Source organism: Microcebus murinus, chromosome 5 (assembly GCF_040939455.1).
Source record: "Microcebus murinus isolate Inina chromosome 5, M.murinus_Inina_mat1.0, whole genome shotgun sequence".
Taxonomy (NCBI): Eukaryota; Metazoa; Chordata; class Mammalia; order Primates; family Cheirogaleidae; genus Microcebus; species Microcebus murinus.
The window spans coordinates 111,816,590-111,834,923 of record NC_134108.1 but is presented as its reverse complement, the minus strand read 5'-3'; the positions used below and the strand labels follow the sequence as shown (position 1 = coordinate 111,834,923).

Here is an 18,334-nt window from a genome sequence, read left to right as displayed (position 1 = left end):
CTGTAATCCTAGCACTCTGGGAGGCTGAGGCAGGCAGATTGCTCGAGGTCAGAAGTTCGAAACCAGCCTGAGCAAGAGCGAGACCTTGTCTCTACCATAAATAGAAAGAAATTAATTGGACAACTAATATATATAGAGAGAAAAAAATTAGCCGGGCATGGTGGCGCATGTCTGTAGTCCCAGCTACTCGGGAGGCTGAGGCAGGAGGATTACTTGAGCCTAGGAGTTCGAGGTTGCTGAGAGCTAGGCTGACGCCATGGCACTCACTCTAGCCTGGGCAACAAAGCGAGACTCTGTCTCAAAAAAAACCACAAAAAACAAAAACAAAAAAACTCATCAGGGATTCAGGAGAGGTGTGTGGTATGCCAGGCAACCACAAGGAAAGTCATTCCAAATCATTTTTGGAGCACTAACTGGATACACAGTCTTGCACTGGGTTCCATGGAGAGAAACACAAACATTCAGTTCCTTTGTTCATGACTGACATCTCTTAGGACTGAAAGACCTCAGAATGTATGTACTTCCAGACTGACAGGAGGCAGACAGCCGAGACCCCTTCTACACAGGCATTTTAGCATGGAAAATCTTTTGTTAGACTACTGAAGTGCAGAAATGAGAAGGGGAAGCATGGAAAATCTTTTGAATTATTTTTATTTATTTATTTATTTATTTTTGAAACAAAGTCTTATTTTCTAACCAGGGCTACAATGCCCTGGCATCAGCCTAGCTCACAGCAACTTCAAACTCCTGGGCTCAAGCAATCCTCCTGCCTCAGCCCCCAAAGTATGTGGGACTACAGGCATGTGACACCATGCCCAGCTATTTTTTTCTATTTTTAGTAGAGACAGGGTCTTGCTCTTGCTCAGGCTGGTCTCAAACTCCTGACCTGAAGCCATCCTCCTGCCTTAGCCTCCCAGAGTGCTAGGATTATAGGTGTGAGCCACCATGCCTGGTCCATGGAAAATCTTTTTTTTTTTTTTTTTTTTTTTGAGACAAAGTCTCACTTTGTTGTCCAGGCTAGAGTGAGTGCCATGGCATCAGCCTAGCTCACAGCAACCTCCAACTCCTGGGCTCAAGCAATCCTACTGCCTCAGCCTCCTGAGTAGCTGGGACTACAGGCATGCGCCACCATGCCCGGCTAATATTTTCTATATATAGCAGTTGGCCACTGAATTTTTTTCTATTTATGGTAGAGACAGGGTCTCGCTCTTGCTCAGGCTGGTTTTGAACTCCTGACCTCGAACAATCCACCTGCCTCGGCCTCCCAGAGTGCTAGGATTACAGGCGTGAGCCACTGTGCCCAGCCCATGGAAAATCTTTGATCTGAGTCCCTCAGCTGACGTGGAGTCAGAGGAGTGAGGAGGTCATCTTCAGAGTGTCTTAACTGGCTCTTTTCCCCCCAGGACAGAAAAGTGATGGTCACTTTTCTCCCAGTAGACATGCAGCTGGGCTTTGTCTCTCCAGCAGTCCCATGCCCTCCAGAGGCCCATGTCACTCTAAACCAGGGAGTGTGGCCTTTATCTGGGCTCTGTTTCCTCCCTGGGGAGCACCAGGTCTTGGAGCAATAGAACTCAGGCTCTCCCCATGGCAGTCTTATTCCTCCTTCTGTTGTTCCTATGTGGAATCCCCCAGGCTGCTGCAGGTAAGGAGCAAGAGTTGGGGGATTCTTCAGCTATTGGCTAGGTTGGGGAGGGACTGCTGTTCTTTCTCCTAGAGGCCTGGGGAAGGCATCTGACTCAAGAAGATAGATTGACCACAGCTGACCCCCCCCTACCTTGGATACTGGGGAAGACCCGGAGGCAATGAGGGTCCAGGTCATGCACAATTTCCTTTAGAAAGTAAGACCAGATGAGTAAATGCTTCCAGAAAAGGAGAAATGAGAGGAAGAGATACGAGCATTTGCCAACTATTCCAGCCTTTTCCCTCTTGCTCTCAGATCTCCTCACTGGCTGGGAGAGAGAGAGGAAAGCCTATTCATTATGCTCTTCTCTCTACTTCTTTTTGTTTTGGTAGCTGTCACTTCAGAAATATGCTCAACAGCCAGGCTAGTGCTGGAAGGGGAGGAAGCCAGAGGTTGAAGGTCAAGTGGGGGATTACTGATCTGATGGAGCCTATTAACTCACATGACCCTCATCCCACAGACAACATCTGGGCCATCTATGTGGCCTTGGGAGAGGCAATGGAGCTGCCATGTCCGTCACCACCCACTCTACATGGGGACGAACTCCTGTCTTGGTTCCACAGCCCTGTAGCAGGTTCCTTCACCACCTTGGTGGCCCAAGTCCATGTGGCCAGCCCAGCTCCAGACCCTGGGAAACCTAGAAGGGAATCCAGGCTCAAATTGCTGGGAAACTATTCTTTGTGGCTGGAGGGGTCCAAGGAGGGAGATGCCGGGAGGTACTGGTGTGCAGTGCTGGGTCAGCACCACGACTACCAGAACTGGAGGGTATATGACGTCTCTGTGCTCAGAGGTGAGTGGGGGCATGCAGACCAGGGCAGCCACTGGGGCCTGGGAAGTCCAGGCAGAGAACTGAGGGGTCCCTCTCTTCCCACAGGATCCCAGTTATCTGCAAGGGCTGCAGACGGATCCCCCTGCTCTGTCCTCCTGTGCTCTGTGGTCCCCAGCAGACGCCTGGACTCTGTGACCTGGCAGGAGGGGAGGGGTCCTGTGAGGGGCCGTGTTCAGTCCTTCTGGGGTGATGGGGCTGCCTTGCTCTTGGTGTGTCCTGGGGAGGGGCTTCCTGAGCCCAGGGGCCACAGACCAAGAACCATCCGCTGCCTCATGCCTCACAACAAAGGGGTCAGCTTTAGCCTGCCAGGTAAACTGAGGGAGGAGATGGGAAGGGATGTTGCCTGCAGCGCATCCCTCACCTGCTAGCTAGGAGAGCAGGTGAGATAGGAGGCAGATTTGGCCAGGTTGGGGATGACTTTTGGTGGAGCAGACCATTTCCTATAGAAAGAAGACTTTTTTCTCATTGATCAAGTTCAAAACAGAGAAAGGGGTTGGCTAAGCCAGCTTTCTGGTAGACTAGACCAGTAGCCAAGGGGTATATTCTTGTGGAATATACCATCGTTTAGAAATAGGATAATTGGCCAGGTGCAGTGGTTCATGCCTGTATTCCTAGCACTAAGGGAGGCTGAGGCGGGAGGATCACTCAAGGTCAGGAGTTTGAGACCAGCCTTAGCAAGAGTGAGACCTCGTCTCTACAAAAAATAGAAAGAAATTAAATGGCCAACTAAAAATATATAGAAAAAATTAGCCAGGCATGATGGTACATGCCTGTAGTCCCAGCTACTCGGGAGGCTGAGGCAGGAGGATAGCTTGAGCCCAGGAGTTTGAGGTTGCTGTGAGCTAGGCTGACGCCACAGCACTCACCCTAGCCAGGGCAACAGAGTGAGACTCTGTCTCAAAAAAAAAAAAAAAAAAAAAAGAAATAGGATAATCTATGATTCTTGTGGAATATCCCATAGCAGAGAGGAAGAAAATAAGAATTATTGATCGGGCACGGTGGCTTATGCCTGTAATGCTAGAACTCTTGGAGGCCAAGGCGGGTGGATCATTTGAGCTCAGGAGTTTGAGACCAGCCTGAGCAAGACCCGATCTCAGAAAGAAAGAAAGAAAGAAAGAAAGAAAGAAAGAAAGAAAGAAAGAAAGAAAGAAAGAAAGAAAGAAAGAAAGAAAGAAAGAAAGAAAGAAAGAAAGAAATTAGGTGGACAACTTAAAATACATAGGAAAAATTAGCCGGGCATGGTGGCGCATGCCTGTAGTCCCAGCTACTCGGGAGGCTGAGGCAGGAGGATCACTTGAGCCCAGGAGTTTGAGGTTTCTGTGAGCTAGGCTGATGCCACGGCACTCTAGCCCAGGTGACCGAGTGACACTCTGTCTAAAAAAAAAAAAATTTATTGCTGTGGGAGTTGTCTTTTGAAGAAAGGATATATACACTGATGTTATCATGGCCCATTGATGGTGAAGGCAGGAGGAGAACAAATATAATTGTTTAACAATAAAAATACCTTTATACAGAGAAAGAATGCTGTTGGGTGTAGAATAACCCATTTACAAAGCAGGAGGGAGGAGTCAATGGCAAAGGCCAGTGAACGGGCAGTGACTGGGCCTTGTTGCCGTCTACATCCGCACCCCTCCTGTGGCCTTGGCACTGGCACGTGCTTATAGAGTGACTGAACGGAGGAATGAGTGAGGCATGAGGAAAGCGCAGCCATGGCTGGTGGGCTGCTCTGAGTTAGCTGCTTGTGTGGGCAGTGGCAGCGTTGCCATTTCTATGGACATTGGCTCATTGGGTCAGGGTGTGAGGCCTGGAAAGTGGCCAAGTGGGGGGTGGGTATTGGGAGCAGGGAAGCTCGTTAAGTCTCCGGTTGGAAGAGCCCACCAGGCTATGGGGGAAGCCTCTTTTTGGGGACAGACAGGCCCCTTCGCTGCCTCTCTCCCTATCCCTCTGGTGTCGCCCTTACTGCAGCTTCTCCTGCCCTCTGTGCCCCCGCCACGGGCTGGGACGTGCCTTGGATCCTGCTGCTGCTGCTCACAGTGGGCCAGGGGGTCGCCATCCTGGCCCTCACCATCGTGCTCTGGAGTCAGAGGGCCCGGGGGGCTCCAGGCCGAGGTGAGGCCCTCCCTCCCAGAGGGGAGAAGCGGCACGTGGGTGTGAGGCAAAGAGCTGGGCTCCCATCTTGCCTCCATACCCTGTCTTCTCCAAGGGAGGGGTGGAGAGGAATATGGCTCTGTGCTGTTTGGTGACTCCTCTTCTGTGTCCCTTATGGCTCCTTCTCCTCAGATGCCTCAATTCCTCAGTTCAAGCCCGAAATCCAGGTCTATGAGAACATCCATTTGGCCCGTCTCAGGTGACGAACAGCTAGGAGGCCTGGAAAGGGAGAAGAGACACTGGGGTGGGGTTGGGATGGGACCCTGTTCCTGAGGAGGTGGGGAACAGAGGTTAATCTGTCTTCTTCACAAACCCCACAGCCCACCTGCCCACAAGACCAGGTGATCTCAGTGACATCTCCTGCCGGGAAGTGTGATCTGCTGTCTGCCTGGCCATCTGGCACCCGAAGGATTCCCTGAAAACCTTGGCAGTGGGGGCACTGAGAGCTTCATGGTCTGGCCACCACCCCAGGCTGTATGGGGTGGGGTGGGGGACTGAAGGAAAGGTAGAGCATTATTCTGTGATGTCACCTACAACACGGTGTGGTCTCCTGTCTTGTAGCAGCCAGATGAGGGGTGGCCATGAACACACAGCACTGTGGCATTAAGGGGCCTGAGGCTACAGGTGGGGGTGAGGAGGGGTGAGGGTGGGCATGGGGAGGCAGGAATCTAGAGACTTGGGCAATGGTGGGGAAACAGTCATAGGAGAACCTAAGGACAAATGGGGGAAACTAAGGAAGACAGAAGGGAAGATACTCAAGTCAGAGTCAGAGGAAAGAGATGGGCAGAGAGATAGGGAAAAACAGAAGCACAAAGTGGGAGGATTGAGGGATAGGGAGAACAGAAAGAAGACTCAGCTTGTCTCCAAATTAAGCCAGACTCCCAACACCCATGTCTCATCCTCACAAAGAAGAGAAGTCCAGCAGGAACAAGCACCTTTAATCAGCCCCCAGACTTCCTCAGATGGGAGGGGAGGAAACTGAGTCAGGCTGGAGGAGCCTGTGCTCTGCTCCCACTTCGGGGCACCCTTCTTATCCTGGGCACACACACTTCCCTGTGGCACTCCACTGTGGCATTTGGAGCAGTGGGAGCTTATCACCAGGATGGCACCTCCTCCCTGCCACCCCAGGAGTCACACCCTATCTCCCTGGGCAGAGGCAGTGTCTACACAGGCTGGCAAGAGGGATTCTCCCCGGCCCATGTTATTGGGCCAGGGCCACGTTGAGATGCCTGTGAACATGGACAACTCTGGGCTAGCAACGTGGGGGAGGGCATTGGTGTTCCCAACTTGGCCATCTCCAGTTTCAGGCAGAAATGAGCTGAACTCCTAACCACACCCTCACAACAGCTCCACCAGGTGCCCTTTTGTGTCTCTGTTCAAGCTTGGGCCTCACTGGAGAAAAGCTCTCTTGGAAATCTCACCTAAAGCGTTCACATTGCAGTGGCTTAAACTAAGCCATTGGCAGGAAGGAGGATGCAAATGACACAGATGGAGAATGAGGAGAACATTGTGCTTCAGGTTCCAGCCCCAGCCCAACCCACCAAGCAGCTATAGTTCACTCTTAGAGCACACACACACTCATACACTACAGCATACCGGACTCCCAAATGGCCCTCTTATTACAATACTCTTCTCCCGACCCTACCAAATTAATCTTTCCTAGAAAGACCCTCCTTCTCACCATACATGGTGCTCCTTCAATCGGCTCCATCAAAATGCCTGCCTTAGCTGGGCGCGGTGGCTCACGCCTGTAACCCTAGCACTCTAGGAGGCCGAGACCGGAGGATCGCTCAAGGTCAGGAGTTTGAAACCAGCCTGAGCTCTTGCTACTAAGATCCCATCTCTCCTAAAAATAGAAAGAAATTCATTGGTCAACAAATATATATACAAAAAATTAGCCGGGCATGGTGGTGCATGCCTGTAGTCCCAGCTACTCGGGAGACTGAGGCAGGAGGATTGCTTGAGCCCAGGACTTTGAGGTTGCTGTGAGCTAGGCTGACGCCATGGCACTCTAACCCGGGCAACAGAGTGAGACTCTGTCTCAAAAAAAAAAGTCTGCCTTGCCAGGGACCTTGGCCTCAGAGAGAGCATCAGCACTGGTATCTAGAAAAGACACAGAATAGGTGTTCTTATGAGGCTGGACTCTGGGTAGGTGCCTGTGGGGGTTGGAGCAGTGCCCATCAAATTCAGGTCTGGGGCGGGGTCTGCAAAGATGTTGGGCCCAGGGATCTGAGGTCTCCATACAAAATCAGGTTCTTGGGCATGTCTCAAAAGTGTCCGTGCAGGTGTTTCCAGGGCCATGGTGATGGTGGAGGAGTCCAGCACTGGGGGAGGCAGATCTGCAGGAGGCTAGTGGAAAAGGTGGCCTTTCCAGGTGAAGCTGGCCGCAAGAAGGAGCAAGGTGGTGAGGAGATGAGGAAGCTGGGAGCCTTGGCGTGCCAGTGACATTGCACAGGTCCTGCTCGCAGCAGTGGTGCCAGGGAACACAGGCTCGTGACCAGTAGGTGGCATGGCCCAGCAGAGGGCACTGGCCCATTGGGAGGCAGCCCTTTCGCTCAATGACCTCACTCTGGTCTGTGGCACAAGGAGAAATGCTGAGGCAGAGGCCACAGTAAAGGCAGGATGGATGGTGGTGGGGAGCCCCCCAGAGAAAGGCCACTGGACTAGGGTCCTACCTGAGGTGCCAATACTGACACCACAGATTTCATCCTCCTGACACTCCATGGGGGCAGGGTAGCGGGGTTTGGCAAAGATGCAGGTGTAACAGTGGAGCCTTCCCTGGGCAGGGGATGTGGTGGTGACACCTGCTGAGTCAGGGGGAGATGAGGAGGAGGGGGAGATGCGGGAGGCATAAACCCTCAGGGGACAGGTAGAGCCCAGATCTAGGAGAGGGAGACACAGAGGAAGGTGACACCCGGAGTGGGAAGAGAGAAGCCACAAAATGAGGGAGAAGGGCTGACAGGGTAGAAAGAAAGACACAGAGAAGGGAGGGGAGACAGATGTAGGGATTGAGATACACACATAGAAGCCAAGAGAATCAGACTTAAAGAGTGACACAAAAAGCCAGACCCACCAGGAGATGGAGGGGAGAACTGAGAAAGTTAAGTAGGTGGCACCACAGACAGATAAGAAAATAGAAATTGACATTGACCTAGGGTCCCAGCTCAGAAACAAAAGGTGAGATAAGGGACAGTGAGTGGAGACAGAGGCAGGTCAAAGCTGCAGCAAGAAAGAGAGTTATTCTTAAAAGCCTTTGAAAGGAAACTGTCTCTTCCACGTTGTCAGGCTGGCCTGAGGCCATTCCTGGTGGCTGGTCTCCTGAAGGCCCCCCAGCTCTCTTCTTGGCCTCTTCCAGCCCCCTCTCCCCTCCAGCCCTATTCTGCCCTAAGCCCCTGCCGCCCCCCCAGGGTTCCCCTGCCCACCCTTACCTAATGCTCCAAGGAGGAGCAGGATGCAGAGCAAGATGCTGGAGGTGCCCATGGCTGGACCGGTCTCAGGAGTCTGGGAGAAGGTGATCTGCATCTCCAGAGTTGGAGAGAAAGGGAGGGACCAGTAAACAACACACCTAGGGAGCGAATCTGGGGAGGGCGGCAGAACCTGATCCAGATTCACCAGCCTGAAGCAACAAGCAGCCTACCCTACTGGGCCCTCCACTCCTGTGCCCTGGGGCGTTCACACCCTCCCTCCCCCTGGAATGAGCCTGCCCCGCCTTGAGGGTCTCCTCTGCTCTCTGTGTGTTTGTCTCTGTAACTTCCCTTGTCTCCCATTCCTGGGTTGTGTCTGTACCCTCCGCTCCTCCTCTCCCTCCCTTTGTCTCCAGCTGTTCTCCCCCTCTTTGTTTCCTCTGTCTTTCCCCCTCAGTGTGTTTATGTCTCTCAAGGTCATCCTCCTAACCAGCCCTGGCCTAGACCTGTTTGAGGGTGGAATCAACAACACCCCACCTACCCGCCCACATATCAATGCTCCCACAAAGCCCAGCTCCGTGAGCCGGACCCCACCCAGCTTCAGACCCCTTTGATCCCCCTCCAGCCTCAACATTCCTACCCTGTAATCATCCCTGCCAGCTTTACTGCCTTGTAGGAAAGAACTAGTCATGGGTGAGGCTGGAGGGCAGGATGTGCTCCACTGGGGAGACATCAGAAAGACTAGGAAGGAAGGTGTGGATGGGATTTGGGGTCCAGGGACTGTGGTAGTCTGGAAGACTAGAGTTGAAGAGATGGGGCAGAGGGAGGGTCACATCTGGGAAGTTGGGGCCAAGTGTCCCTGGAGAAGTGAGACCAGATGAGGAAGGGGGGAGGTGGGGTGGGGGAGACACAGGCAGTGAAAGCAGCAGTTTTCAAAACCTTTGATCTCAAGATGTCTTTACACTCTTAAAAATTACTGAAGACACCAAAGAGCTTTTCTTTATGTGGGTTATATCAATATTTACTATATTTGAAATTAAACCAGGCCGGGCGGTGGCTCACGCCTGTAATCCTAGCACTCTGGAGGCCAAGGTGGGTGGATTGCTTAAGGTCAGGAGTTCCAAACCAGCCTGAGCAAGAGCAAGACCCCGTCTCTACTAAAAATAGAAAGAAAACTAATTGGCCAACTAATATATATAGAAAAAATTAGCCGGGCATGGTGGCACATGCCTGTAGTCCCAGCTATTCGGGAGGCTAAGGCAGGAAGATTGCTTGAGCCCAGGAGTTTGAGGTTGCTGTGAGCTAGGCTGATGCCACAGCACTCATTCTAGCCTGGGCAACAAAAGCGAGACTCTGTCTCAAAAAAATAAATAAATAAATAAATTAAACCAGGATATTTTATTTTATTTATTTATTTATTTTAGTCAAGGATGTCACAGCAAGGCCGGGTGCAGTGGCTCACGCCTGTAATCCTAGCACTCTGGGAGGCTAAGGCAGGTGGATTGCTGGAGGTCAGGAGTTTGAAACCAGCCTAAGCAAGAGCGAGACCCCGTCTCTACTATAAATAGAAGGAAATTAATTGGCCAACTAATATATATATAGAAAAAATTAGCTGTGCATGGGGGCGCATGCCTATAGTCCCAGCTACTCGGGAGGCTGAGGCAGGCGGATTGCTGGAGGTTAGGAGTTTGAAACCAGCCTAAGAGCGAGACCCCGTCTCTACTATAAATAGAAGGAAATTAATTGGCCAACTAATATATATATAGAAAAAATTAGCGGGGCATGGGGGCGCATGCCTATAGTCCCAGCTACTCGGGAGGCTGAGGCAGGAGGATTGCTCAAGGTCAGGAGTTCGAAACCAGCCTGAGCAAGAGCTAGACCCCGTCTCTACTATAAATAGAAAGAAATTAATTGGCCAACTAATATATATAGAAAAAATTAGCCGGGCATGGTGGCGCATGCCTGTAGTCCCGGATACTCGGGAGGCTGAGGCAGTAGGATTGCTTGAGCCCAGGAGTTTGAGGTTGCTGTGAGCTAGGCTGACGCCATGGCTCTCACACTAGCCTGGGCAACAAAGCGAGACTCTGTCTCCATAAAACAAAAAAAGGATGTCAAAGCAGAGAGGATATTTTAAATAGGTATTTACTGAGCCATTTAAAAAATAAAACAATAAACCTATTACATATTAACAATATGTAATTTTGTGAAAAATAACTATTATTTCCCAAAAGCACAGTGAGAAGAGTGGCATTGCTTTTCATTTTTGTGAATCTATTTCATGTCAGGCCTAATGGAAGATGGCTGGGTTTTCACATCTGCCTCTGCATCCCACCTGTTGGGATGTGCTGTTTGGTCTAAGCACAGTATATGAAGAAAATCCAACCTTACACAGACGTGGATGCAAAGGAAGACCCTCTGAAAGGGTGTCAGGGACCCTCAGGGGTCCTTGGGCCAGTTTCAGAACCGCTGCTGGGGGTAAAGGCTTTTGAGGACTCCAGAGAATGACAGCATGCAGTGGGGGGCCCTCCCTGTCCCCGCTGGAGCCTGGGTGCCTGCTGGGGGAGACTCTTTCCTCCCTTTTTATAGCCCTATAAAGCCCAAAACAAGGGGAATATAAGGCTGGCAGAGCGGCGCCAGGAGGGGGGTGGGCAGGAGGGAGAGGCTACTGACACAGGCAGACAAGATGAACCCCCATGTTGTTGGGATCCTGCTTGGCACCCTGCTGGGGGCTGCCTGGGGTAAGGAGGTGGCCAGCTAGCCTGTCACACAGGCCTGTCCTCCCCTTCTGCTAGCCGGCTCCCTCCCCCCCTGCAGGGCCCAGGTCCAGCTCTTCTCTTCTCCTGCCAGGAAGCCGCATGCGGTGCTGTGGCTGCTATGGCTGCGGTGGAAGCCCCAGCAGCTCCTGCAAAGAGACCGTGCCCGGCTGCAGAGAGGGCCGACGCTGTGGCTTCCGGGACCGAAGACCCCAACCAGACCTGGGACAGACCAAGCTATCTGGGAATTGTGAGTCCTCAGTTTCTCCTTCTTCCCTCAGCCCTTCCCTGCCTCCAGCCCTACTTCAATCCTTCTGGCTTCCAGAACCTTCCAGGCTCAGTCTGGCTCTGAGCAGATGGTGCAGTAGAGCACTCTGTCCCCCTTCTGGCTCCTAGCAGAAGCCGCAGTCCTTATGCTTCCCCTGCCCCTCTTTACTCTCCAGAAAGACGCTTGCAGGCCCTTTACTCACACATGGAAAGCTTGAAGGACATATATATGTGTATATGTTTTACTGTTTCATCTTGAATAGTTTTATATTGACAGAAAAGTTGCAAAAATAGGCAGCTTCCCCTAATACTAACACTTTATAGAGCATTGATAATACGATTATCAGAATCAGAAAAGAACACTGGTACGATACTAGGATACTACTAACTAATTTGCAGACTTTATTCAAGTTAGCCTGTTGTTCCATTTACATCCTTTTTCCGATTTGGGATCCAAACCAGGATCCTGCATTGCATTTAGTTCTGGCATCTTCTTAGTTGCCTCCAACCTGCGCTGGTTCTCAGTTTTTCTTTGTCTTTCATGAACTCGATGCTTCTGAAGACCCCTGATAAATTACTTTATAGAATGCCCCTCAATTTGGATTTTTTTTTTTTTTTTTTTTTTTGAGACAGAGTCTCACTTTGTTGCCCAGGCTAGAGTGAGTGCCATGGCGTCAGCCTGGCTCACAGCAACCTCAAACTCTGGGGCTCAGCGATCCTACTGCCTCAGCCTCCCGAGTAGCTGGGACTACAGGCATGCACCACCAGGCCCGGCTAATTTTTTGTATATATATTTTTAGTTGGTCAATTAATTTATTTCTATTTTTGGTAGAGACGGGGTCTCGCTCAGGCTGGTTTCGAACTCCTGACCTTGAGCAATCCGCCCGCCTCGGCCTCCCAAAGTGCTAGGATTACAGGCGTGAGCCACCACGCCCGGCCTGGATTTTTTTTTTTTTTTTTTTTTTTTTTTTTTTTTGAGACAGAGTCTTGCTTTCTTGCCTAGGCTAGAGTGAGTGCCGTGGCGTCAGCCTAGCTCACAGCAACCTCAAACTCCTGGGCTCGAGTGATCCTTCTGCCTCAGCCTCCCGGGTAGCTGGGACTACAGGCATGCGCCACCATGCCCGGCTAATTTTTTTTTTTTTATATATATATCAGTTGGCCAATTAATTTCTTTCTATTTATAGTAGAGACGGGGTCTCGCTCTTGCTCAGGCTGGTTTTGAACTCCTGACCTTGAGCAATCCGCCCGCCTCGGCCTCCCAAGAGCTAGGATTACAGGCGTGAGCCACAGCGCCCGGCCTTGGATTTTTTTTTTGTTGAGACAGAGTCTCACTTTGTTGCCCAGGCTAGAGTGAGTGCCCTGGCGTCAGCCTAGTTCACAGCAACCTCAAACTCCTGGGCTCAAGCGATCCTTCTGCCTCAGCCTCCCGAGTAGCTGGGACTACAGGCATGCACCACCACGCCCCGGCTAATTTTTTCTATATATATTAGTTGGCCAATTAATTTCTTTCTATTTATAGTAGAGACGGGGTCTCGCTCTTGCTCAGGCTGGTTTCGAACTCCTGACCTCGAGCAATCCGCCCGCCTCGGCCTCCCAGAGTGCTAGGATTATAGGCATGAGCCACTGCGCCCGGCCCTCAATTTGGATTTATTGGTTATTTTCCCCTGATGAAGCTGAGGTCATGTGTTTTAGGCAAGAACACTGCAGGAGAGAGATTGTGCCCTTCTCGGTGCATCACATCAGGAGCTCACAATGTCAATGTGCTAACTGTGATTGCTTGGTTTCAAGGAGGGGTATTTTGAGGGGACAGAGACTCCCTTTGGGCTCCTTAAAATCACATCTGCTCTGCCCCAGAAGGCAAGTCATGAAGCCAGGAGTCCAACACCTCAGTCTCATTCTCTCTCTCAGCCTCAGTGACCTTGACTCAACAACACCCAGCCTGCATGGCAGCCCATCATTGCAATCAAGTGGAAACAGAGTCAGTGGGAGACGTGACCTGCACAGCCCATAGGGCCTGCTGCCTCGGGGACCTGTGCGACAGCGGCGTGGCAAGCCACGTGGCTCCTGCATGCATCTTGACCGCAGCAGCTACCGCCCTGGCCTGGCTCTTGCTGGGACTGTGGAGTGGGTAGAGGGAGCAGGGGTAGGGGAGAGAACAAGGGAGCAAGAGACACTGAACATCTAAGGTGAAAAGACAAGCACTCTTTTGTGAGCCATTAAAATCTATTGATCACTCTAGAGCTGACTGGAAAATTCCATCTATCTTGTTGATAGGAGGGCTGAAGGAGTAATATGGTGCATCCAGGTCCTAGTTTGGGGGTTACCAAGCCTCAGTGGACTTAGTTACAATAGTGCACTCTTTTTTTTTTTTTTTTTTTTTTTTTTTGAGACAGAGTCTCACTTTGTTGTCCAGGCTAGAGTGAGTGCCGTGGCGTCAGCCTAGCTCACAGCAACCTCAAACTCCTGGGCTTGAGTGATCCTTCTGCCTCAGCCTCCCGAGTAGCTGGGACTACAGGCATGCGCCACCATGCCCGGCTAATTTTTTATATATATATCAGTTGCCCAATTAATTTCTTTCTATTTATGGTAGAGACGGGGTCTCGCTCTTGCTCAGGCTGGTTTTGAACTCCTGACCTTGAGCAATCCGCCCGCCTCGGCCTCCCAAGAGCTAGGATTACAGGCGTGAGCCACAGCGCCCGGCCTCTTTTTTTTTTTTTTTGAGACAGAGTCTTGCTTTGTTGCCCAGGCTAGAGTGAGTGCTGTGGCATCAGCCTACCTCACAGCAACCTCAAACTCCTGGGCTCAAGCAATCCTCCTGCCTCAGCCTCCCAAGGAGCTGGGACTACAGGCATGTGCCACCATGCCCGGCTAATTTTTTCTATATATTTTTGGTTGACCAATTAATTTCTTTCTATTTTTAGTAGAGATGGGGTCTCACTCTTGCTCAGGCTGGTTTCGAACTACTGAGCTCCAGTGATCCTCCCGCCTGGGCCTCCTAGAGTGCTGGGATTACAGGCGTGATATTTATTTGTGTTTTTTTTTTTTTTTTGAGACAGAGTCTAGCTTGTTGCCCAGGCTAGAGTGAGTGCCGTGGCGTCAGCCTAGCTCACAGCAACCTCAAACTCCTGGGCTCAAGCAATCCTGCTGCCTCAGCCTCCCGAGTAGCTGGGACTACAGGCATGCGCCACCATGCCCAGCTAATTTTCTATATATATTAGTTGGCCAATTAATTTCTTTCTATTTATAGTAGGGACGGGGTCTCGCTCTTGCTCAGGCTGGTTTCGAACTCCTGACCTCGAGCAATCCGCCCGCCTCAGCCTCCCAGAGTGCTAGGATTACAGGCGTGAGCCACCGCGCCCGGCTATTTGTTTTTATAAGATGAGGTCTCATTTTGTCGCCCAAGCTGGTCTCTACCTCCTGGCCTCAAGGGATCCTCTCACATCAGCTTCCTGAGTTACTGGGATAACAGGTGTGAGCCACTATGTGTGGCCCAATAGGACTATTCTGAATTGCGAAAGGAACCCTAAGCACTGTGATAGCAGCATCGCTTGGCGCCCCACTTAGTAACTAGGCCAGGTGAGGCCTCTGACTCCAACCTGAGGGAGACTGACGACAAGTCTCAGGCCCCATTCCTTTGTACCTCTCTTACCTTTTCTGGGGAACCCTCAAGCCAGACTGCACCTTCTTCTTGGCAATACATCAAGGGTGTGGCTTGAATTTAGGATAAGGGTTGTTTCTCCAAAACACTGAGGCCTGTGTGCCGCCCCCAGACACCGGAAGGGAGGATGGAGGCCTGAAAAACCTGTTCCTCCATTTGTTCCAGCACAGCCTCCTAGAAAACTCCCTGAAGCACTCTTTCTTGGGGGGGTGGGGGTGGAGACTGAGAGTGTTTTTTCCTGGAGGCAGCCTGACACTTAGGTCTTCTGATAACAAATGCACAATTTAGCAGACACGGACATTTATTAATGGCCATGGAAAGAGGTGAGTATGGGGACTGGGCACATATGGGAGCCAGAGTTTGGGGAATCAGCCCATGCACTGGGATCATCAGGTCCTTCCTGGGAGCCTTCACTGGGGACAGGACAGAAGCCCTATTTCAGGCCCGGATCCCAATCCCTCCTCAAGTAGGGCACAGTAGCGTGTAGGACACAAAGTGGGGCATCCTTCTAGGGACCGACGGAGGCTCTGAAGTCCAGAGGGAAATGGGAAGGGACTGAGAAAAACCAGAGTAGGGGAATGGGGTGGGAAGGATGGAGAGGGAGACCACTCTGGGGCAATTTAAAGAAATGGGAAGGGACTGGAGAAATTCTTTTCAGAGCAAAACAGAGAGGGAGAGACGACTTTGGGAAGCCACGGGTTGCAGAGACACAGGGGGAGATGCTCGGGCTAAGGCAGGCGGGGGGGGGGGGCAGCCATGGAGTGAGTCTCAGTGCAGCAGCCAGAGGCCAAGGCCAGCCAAGGAGGTGAGGAAGATGAGGGCCAGGGCTGGAGTGGGCCGGGGGGCCGGGCTATTGCAGTTGTCCTTGTTGCAGCAGGTGGTGTTATAGGTCAGGCCCAGCTTGCCGTTGGTTTGGTTGTAAGCCTCCTGACAGGGCTCCTCTGATGTACCACAGCGCAGGTTGGAGAAAACCCACATCTTGCCTAGGGCAGGGATGGGCAGGGTCAGCTACATGGGCACCTGGCATGCTGTGTCTACCTCCTCACCCCACATGCTCACCCAAGCCTCCTTCATCCCCACTCTGCCCTGGCCCTCCCTGTCTTTATCTCTTCTCAGTCTAGTCTTCCTCCTGCACCTCCTGTCCTGCCCCCTGGTTCTATGACTTGCTGGTCATGAGGCCTCGCACCTCTTGCTGTCTCTTTCTGAGACTGTTTCCTCAGCATAACAGTGGCACCGCATCATAGGACTGTCATGCACATCAATTGAAACAATGCACATAAAGACATAGGACAGAACGTGGCACAAAACCATCTTTGGCCAAATACTACCGTGGCAATAATTTTCGGCTCTGTCTCAGTTTTAGCCCCAGCTGGGACTCAGTCCCAGTCATAGAGTCTCCCCCTGCCCCTCTACCCACTAAGAAGGGGATGTTTACCGAGGTATACATGTGTTGTCAGGCATTGGTGTCCTGGCTCCAGCCGGCAAGACTGACGGTCCACACAGCCCAGCACAGGGACCTTGTAGCAGGAGTGACAGCGAATGTCAGCTGTGGAGAGATGGGTCAGGCTGAGGTAACAGGGTCTCTGACCTACTTGGGGACAAGTTGAGATGGGGTAGGGAGGGAGGGTAGAGAAGAGACAATCAAGTAGGTGCTCCGACCTGTTTGGCTGTTTGGTCCGGTAGAGACAGAGCAGGTGAGTGAGGCAGTGAAAGCAGGAAGGGGGTGGCAGGTAAGGGTGGAGCTGTTGTCTTTGTGAAAGGGCACACCCTAAATATCTTCCTTCACTCCACCGGTTTGGGGATGAGTCAAGAGGGGCAGAGCTATGGACAAAAACTGGGGCCAGGGATAGGTGGAATGTGAGGATACCCATGGAGATGGAATGGGGGAGGCAGGGGAGAAGATGGAGATGTGAAAGACCGAGAAATATTAAAAACAAAAATCATGGGGCTTACAACACTGTCAGAACTTGAGGCTGGCAAGAAAGCCACCTGTGGCCAGCGTTAGCAATTTACCCTCCGCCTCTGGAGGCTGGCAAGAGCATGGGGAGAGGAACCAACCCTGAAGGGGATCCTCTCGCCCCAGTAGCTCTTTGGCAGAAAGGAATAATATCTGGGAGACAGACTGTCAGATTCCGTCTTAGCAGCTTACCAAAATGAACAGGGTAGGTACAGAAGGTGGCACCGCAAAGTTCCTGCTTCAGCTAATTCAGAATGTGGGTATGCAAGGTTTGTTGAGGAAGGGTTCAGTCCAAGAGTAGAGGAGTCTGGGAAGTGTACCTCAGTGAAACCCACCCTGGGTGTGAGTGGCCCTGGCATCGCCTTCATAGAAGGCTCAGAAAACTTCCCTCTTTCCATGGGAAGCTCTAAGAGGTCCCTAGAACCATCCAGAAAACTTGTGTTCCTGGTAAGACAGGAGGTACGCACCTCATGGTTGGGGAAGCCATGGATGAGGGGTGGAACACCTAAGTCCCTGACAGAGTAGACGGGAAGGGTGGAGTACGACGGGGACCTGGGGCTGGATATAGGTCTCTGAGAGGACACCCTGCTGAGCACGGGCGTGAGAGAGGAGACAGGTAAGCTGGATGCTGCAGGACTGCATATCGATGTGGGGCTGGCTGAGGAGCTGGATATCAGAGTTTCCAAGAAGGAGGCACCCTGGAGTGGGGAATGGGACCCAGAGCCTGGCAGGTGAGAAAGTGGGTCTTTCTTGGAGGTGGGGAGGGTGGATGGAGACCTGGGAGCTGGAGAGATGGCACAAGGAGCCTGTCCTAGGGAAGCCTGGTCCTGGAGGCACAGGAGGGCTGGGCCAGTTAGGGGTGCTTGGGGTCCTGAGTAGTGGGTACTGCAGGGCAGTGGGCAGCACAGGGTGTCCTGACCAGGTGAACCAGGTCCTTGGGGCCCCCACGTACTTACCTGAGGCCCAGCAGAACAGAGCAGATAGGCTGAGCAGCAGAAGGCCTTTCATCATGAGGGTCCTGAGAATGGTAGCAGCTGCAGCCGCTGACAGAGTAGATTTTCTGGGATGCAGCTCTGGGATTTGAGTGGCCTTTTTCGAATTTATAATGCCAAAGGCTCCTCCCTTCCCTGCCTCTAGTAGCCCCTCCCTCCCCATTTACACACAGCTGACCAGAGGAAAAGACCAGGGGAAGTTGGGGCTGAGAATGCCTGGGGGGAGTGGGGAGGGAGGGGGGATGGGGGGGTAGGTGCCACTAGAGGCCAACTCCATTTTGGTGCTTGGTTTCAGGCCAGGATGCTTCCCCCTGTGGCTCGGAGTCCTGACTGCCCAGCTCTCTGAAGGAGCATCACCAAAGTCTTCTGTTATTTACGATGGCCATAGTGGCAGCTTCTGCTAGTTCCTGGGAAATGGACAATGGGATACAGCAGGAATTGCCACATTTGAGTCCCTAGGGCGCATCGGTAGGGACATACAAGCAAAAATCGAGGCTGGGGCCGGGCGCTGTGGCTCACGCCTGTAATCCTAGCTCTTGGGAGGCCGAGGCGGGCGGATTGCTCAAGGTCAGGAGTTCAAAACCAGCCTGAGCAAGAGCGAGACCCCGTCTCTACTATAAATAGAAAGAAAGTAATTGGCCAACT

At 52.0% G+C, this 18,334-nt stretch overlaps 4 protein-coding genes across 4 annotated transcripts; 2 read left to right on the top strand and 2 right to left on the bottom strand.

Moving 5' to 3' along the window:
• Nucleotides 1–1,584: 1,584 nt before the first annotated feature.
• Nucleotides 1,585–5,003, top strand: LY6G6F (lymphocyte antigen 6 family member G6F). The gene is made up of 6 exons (XM_076003601.1): nucleotides 1,585–1,642; nucleotides 2,142–2,471; nucleotides 2,556–2,873; nucleotides 4,368–4,619; nucleotides 4,791–4,857; nucleotides 4,979–5,003. The coding sequence occupies exons 1-6, from the start codon at nucleotides 1,585–1,587 to the stop codon at nucleotides 5,001–5,003; spliced, it is 1,050 nt and encodes a 349-aa protein (XP_075859716.1).
• Nucleotides 5,004–6,761: 1,758 nt separating this feature from the next.
• LOC142871027 (lymphocyte antigen 6G6e-like) lies at nucleotides 6,762–8,155 on the bottom strand. The gene is made up of 4 exons (XM_076003600.1): nucleotides 8,087–8,155; nucleotides 7,334–7,462; nucleotides 7,098–7,232; nucleotides 6,762–6,982 (listed from the first exon to the last, which is right to left on the bottom strand). The coding sequence occupies exons 1-4, from the start codon at nucleotides 8,136–8,138 to the stop codon at nucleotides 6,762–6,764; spliced, it is 537 nt and encodes a 178-aa protein (XP_075859715.1). The 5' UTR covers nucleotides 8,139–8,155.
• Nucleotides 8,156–10,832: 2,677 nt separating this feature from the next.
• LY6G6D (lymphocyte antigen 6 family member G6D) lies at nucleotides 10,833–13,314 on the top strand. The gene is made up of 2 exons (XM_076002754.1): nucleotides 10,833–11,065; nucleotides 12,991–13,314. The coding sequence occupies exons 1-2, from the start codon at nucleotides 10,918–10,920 to the stop codon at nucleotides 13,212–13,214; spliced, it is 372 nt and encodes a 123-aa protein (XP_075858869.1). The 5' UTR covers nucleotides 10,833–10,917; the 3' UTR covers nucleotides 13,215–13,314.
• Nucleotides 13,315–15,023: 1,709 nt separating this feature from the next.
• LY6G6C (lymphocyte antigen 6 family member G6C) lies at nucleotides 15,024–18,075 on the bottom strand. The gene is made up of 6 exons (XM_076003598.1): nucleotides 18,067–18,075; nucleotides 17,165–17,395; nucleotides 16,754–16,769; nucleotides 16,400–16,489; nucleotides 16,176–16,286; nucleotides 15,024–15,723 (listed from the first exon to the last, which is right to left on the bottom strand). The coding sequence occupies exons 1-6, from the start codon at nucleotides 18,073–18,075 to the stop codon at nucleotides 15,509–15,511; spliced, it is 672 nt and encodes a 223-aa protein (XP_075859713.1). The 3' UTR covers nucleotides 15,024–15,508.
• Nucleotides 18,076–18,334: the final 259 nt, after the last annotated feature.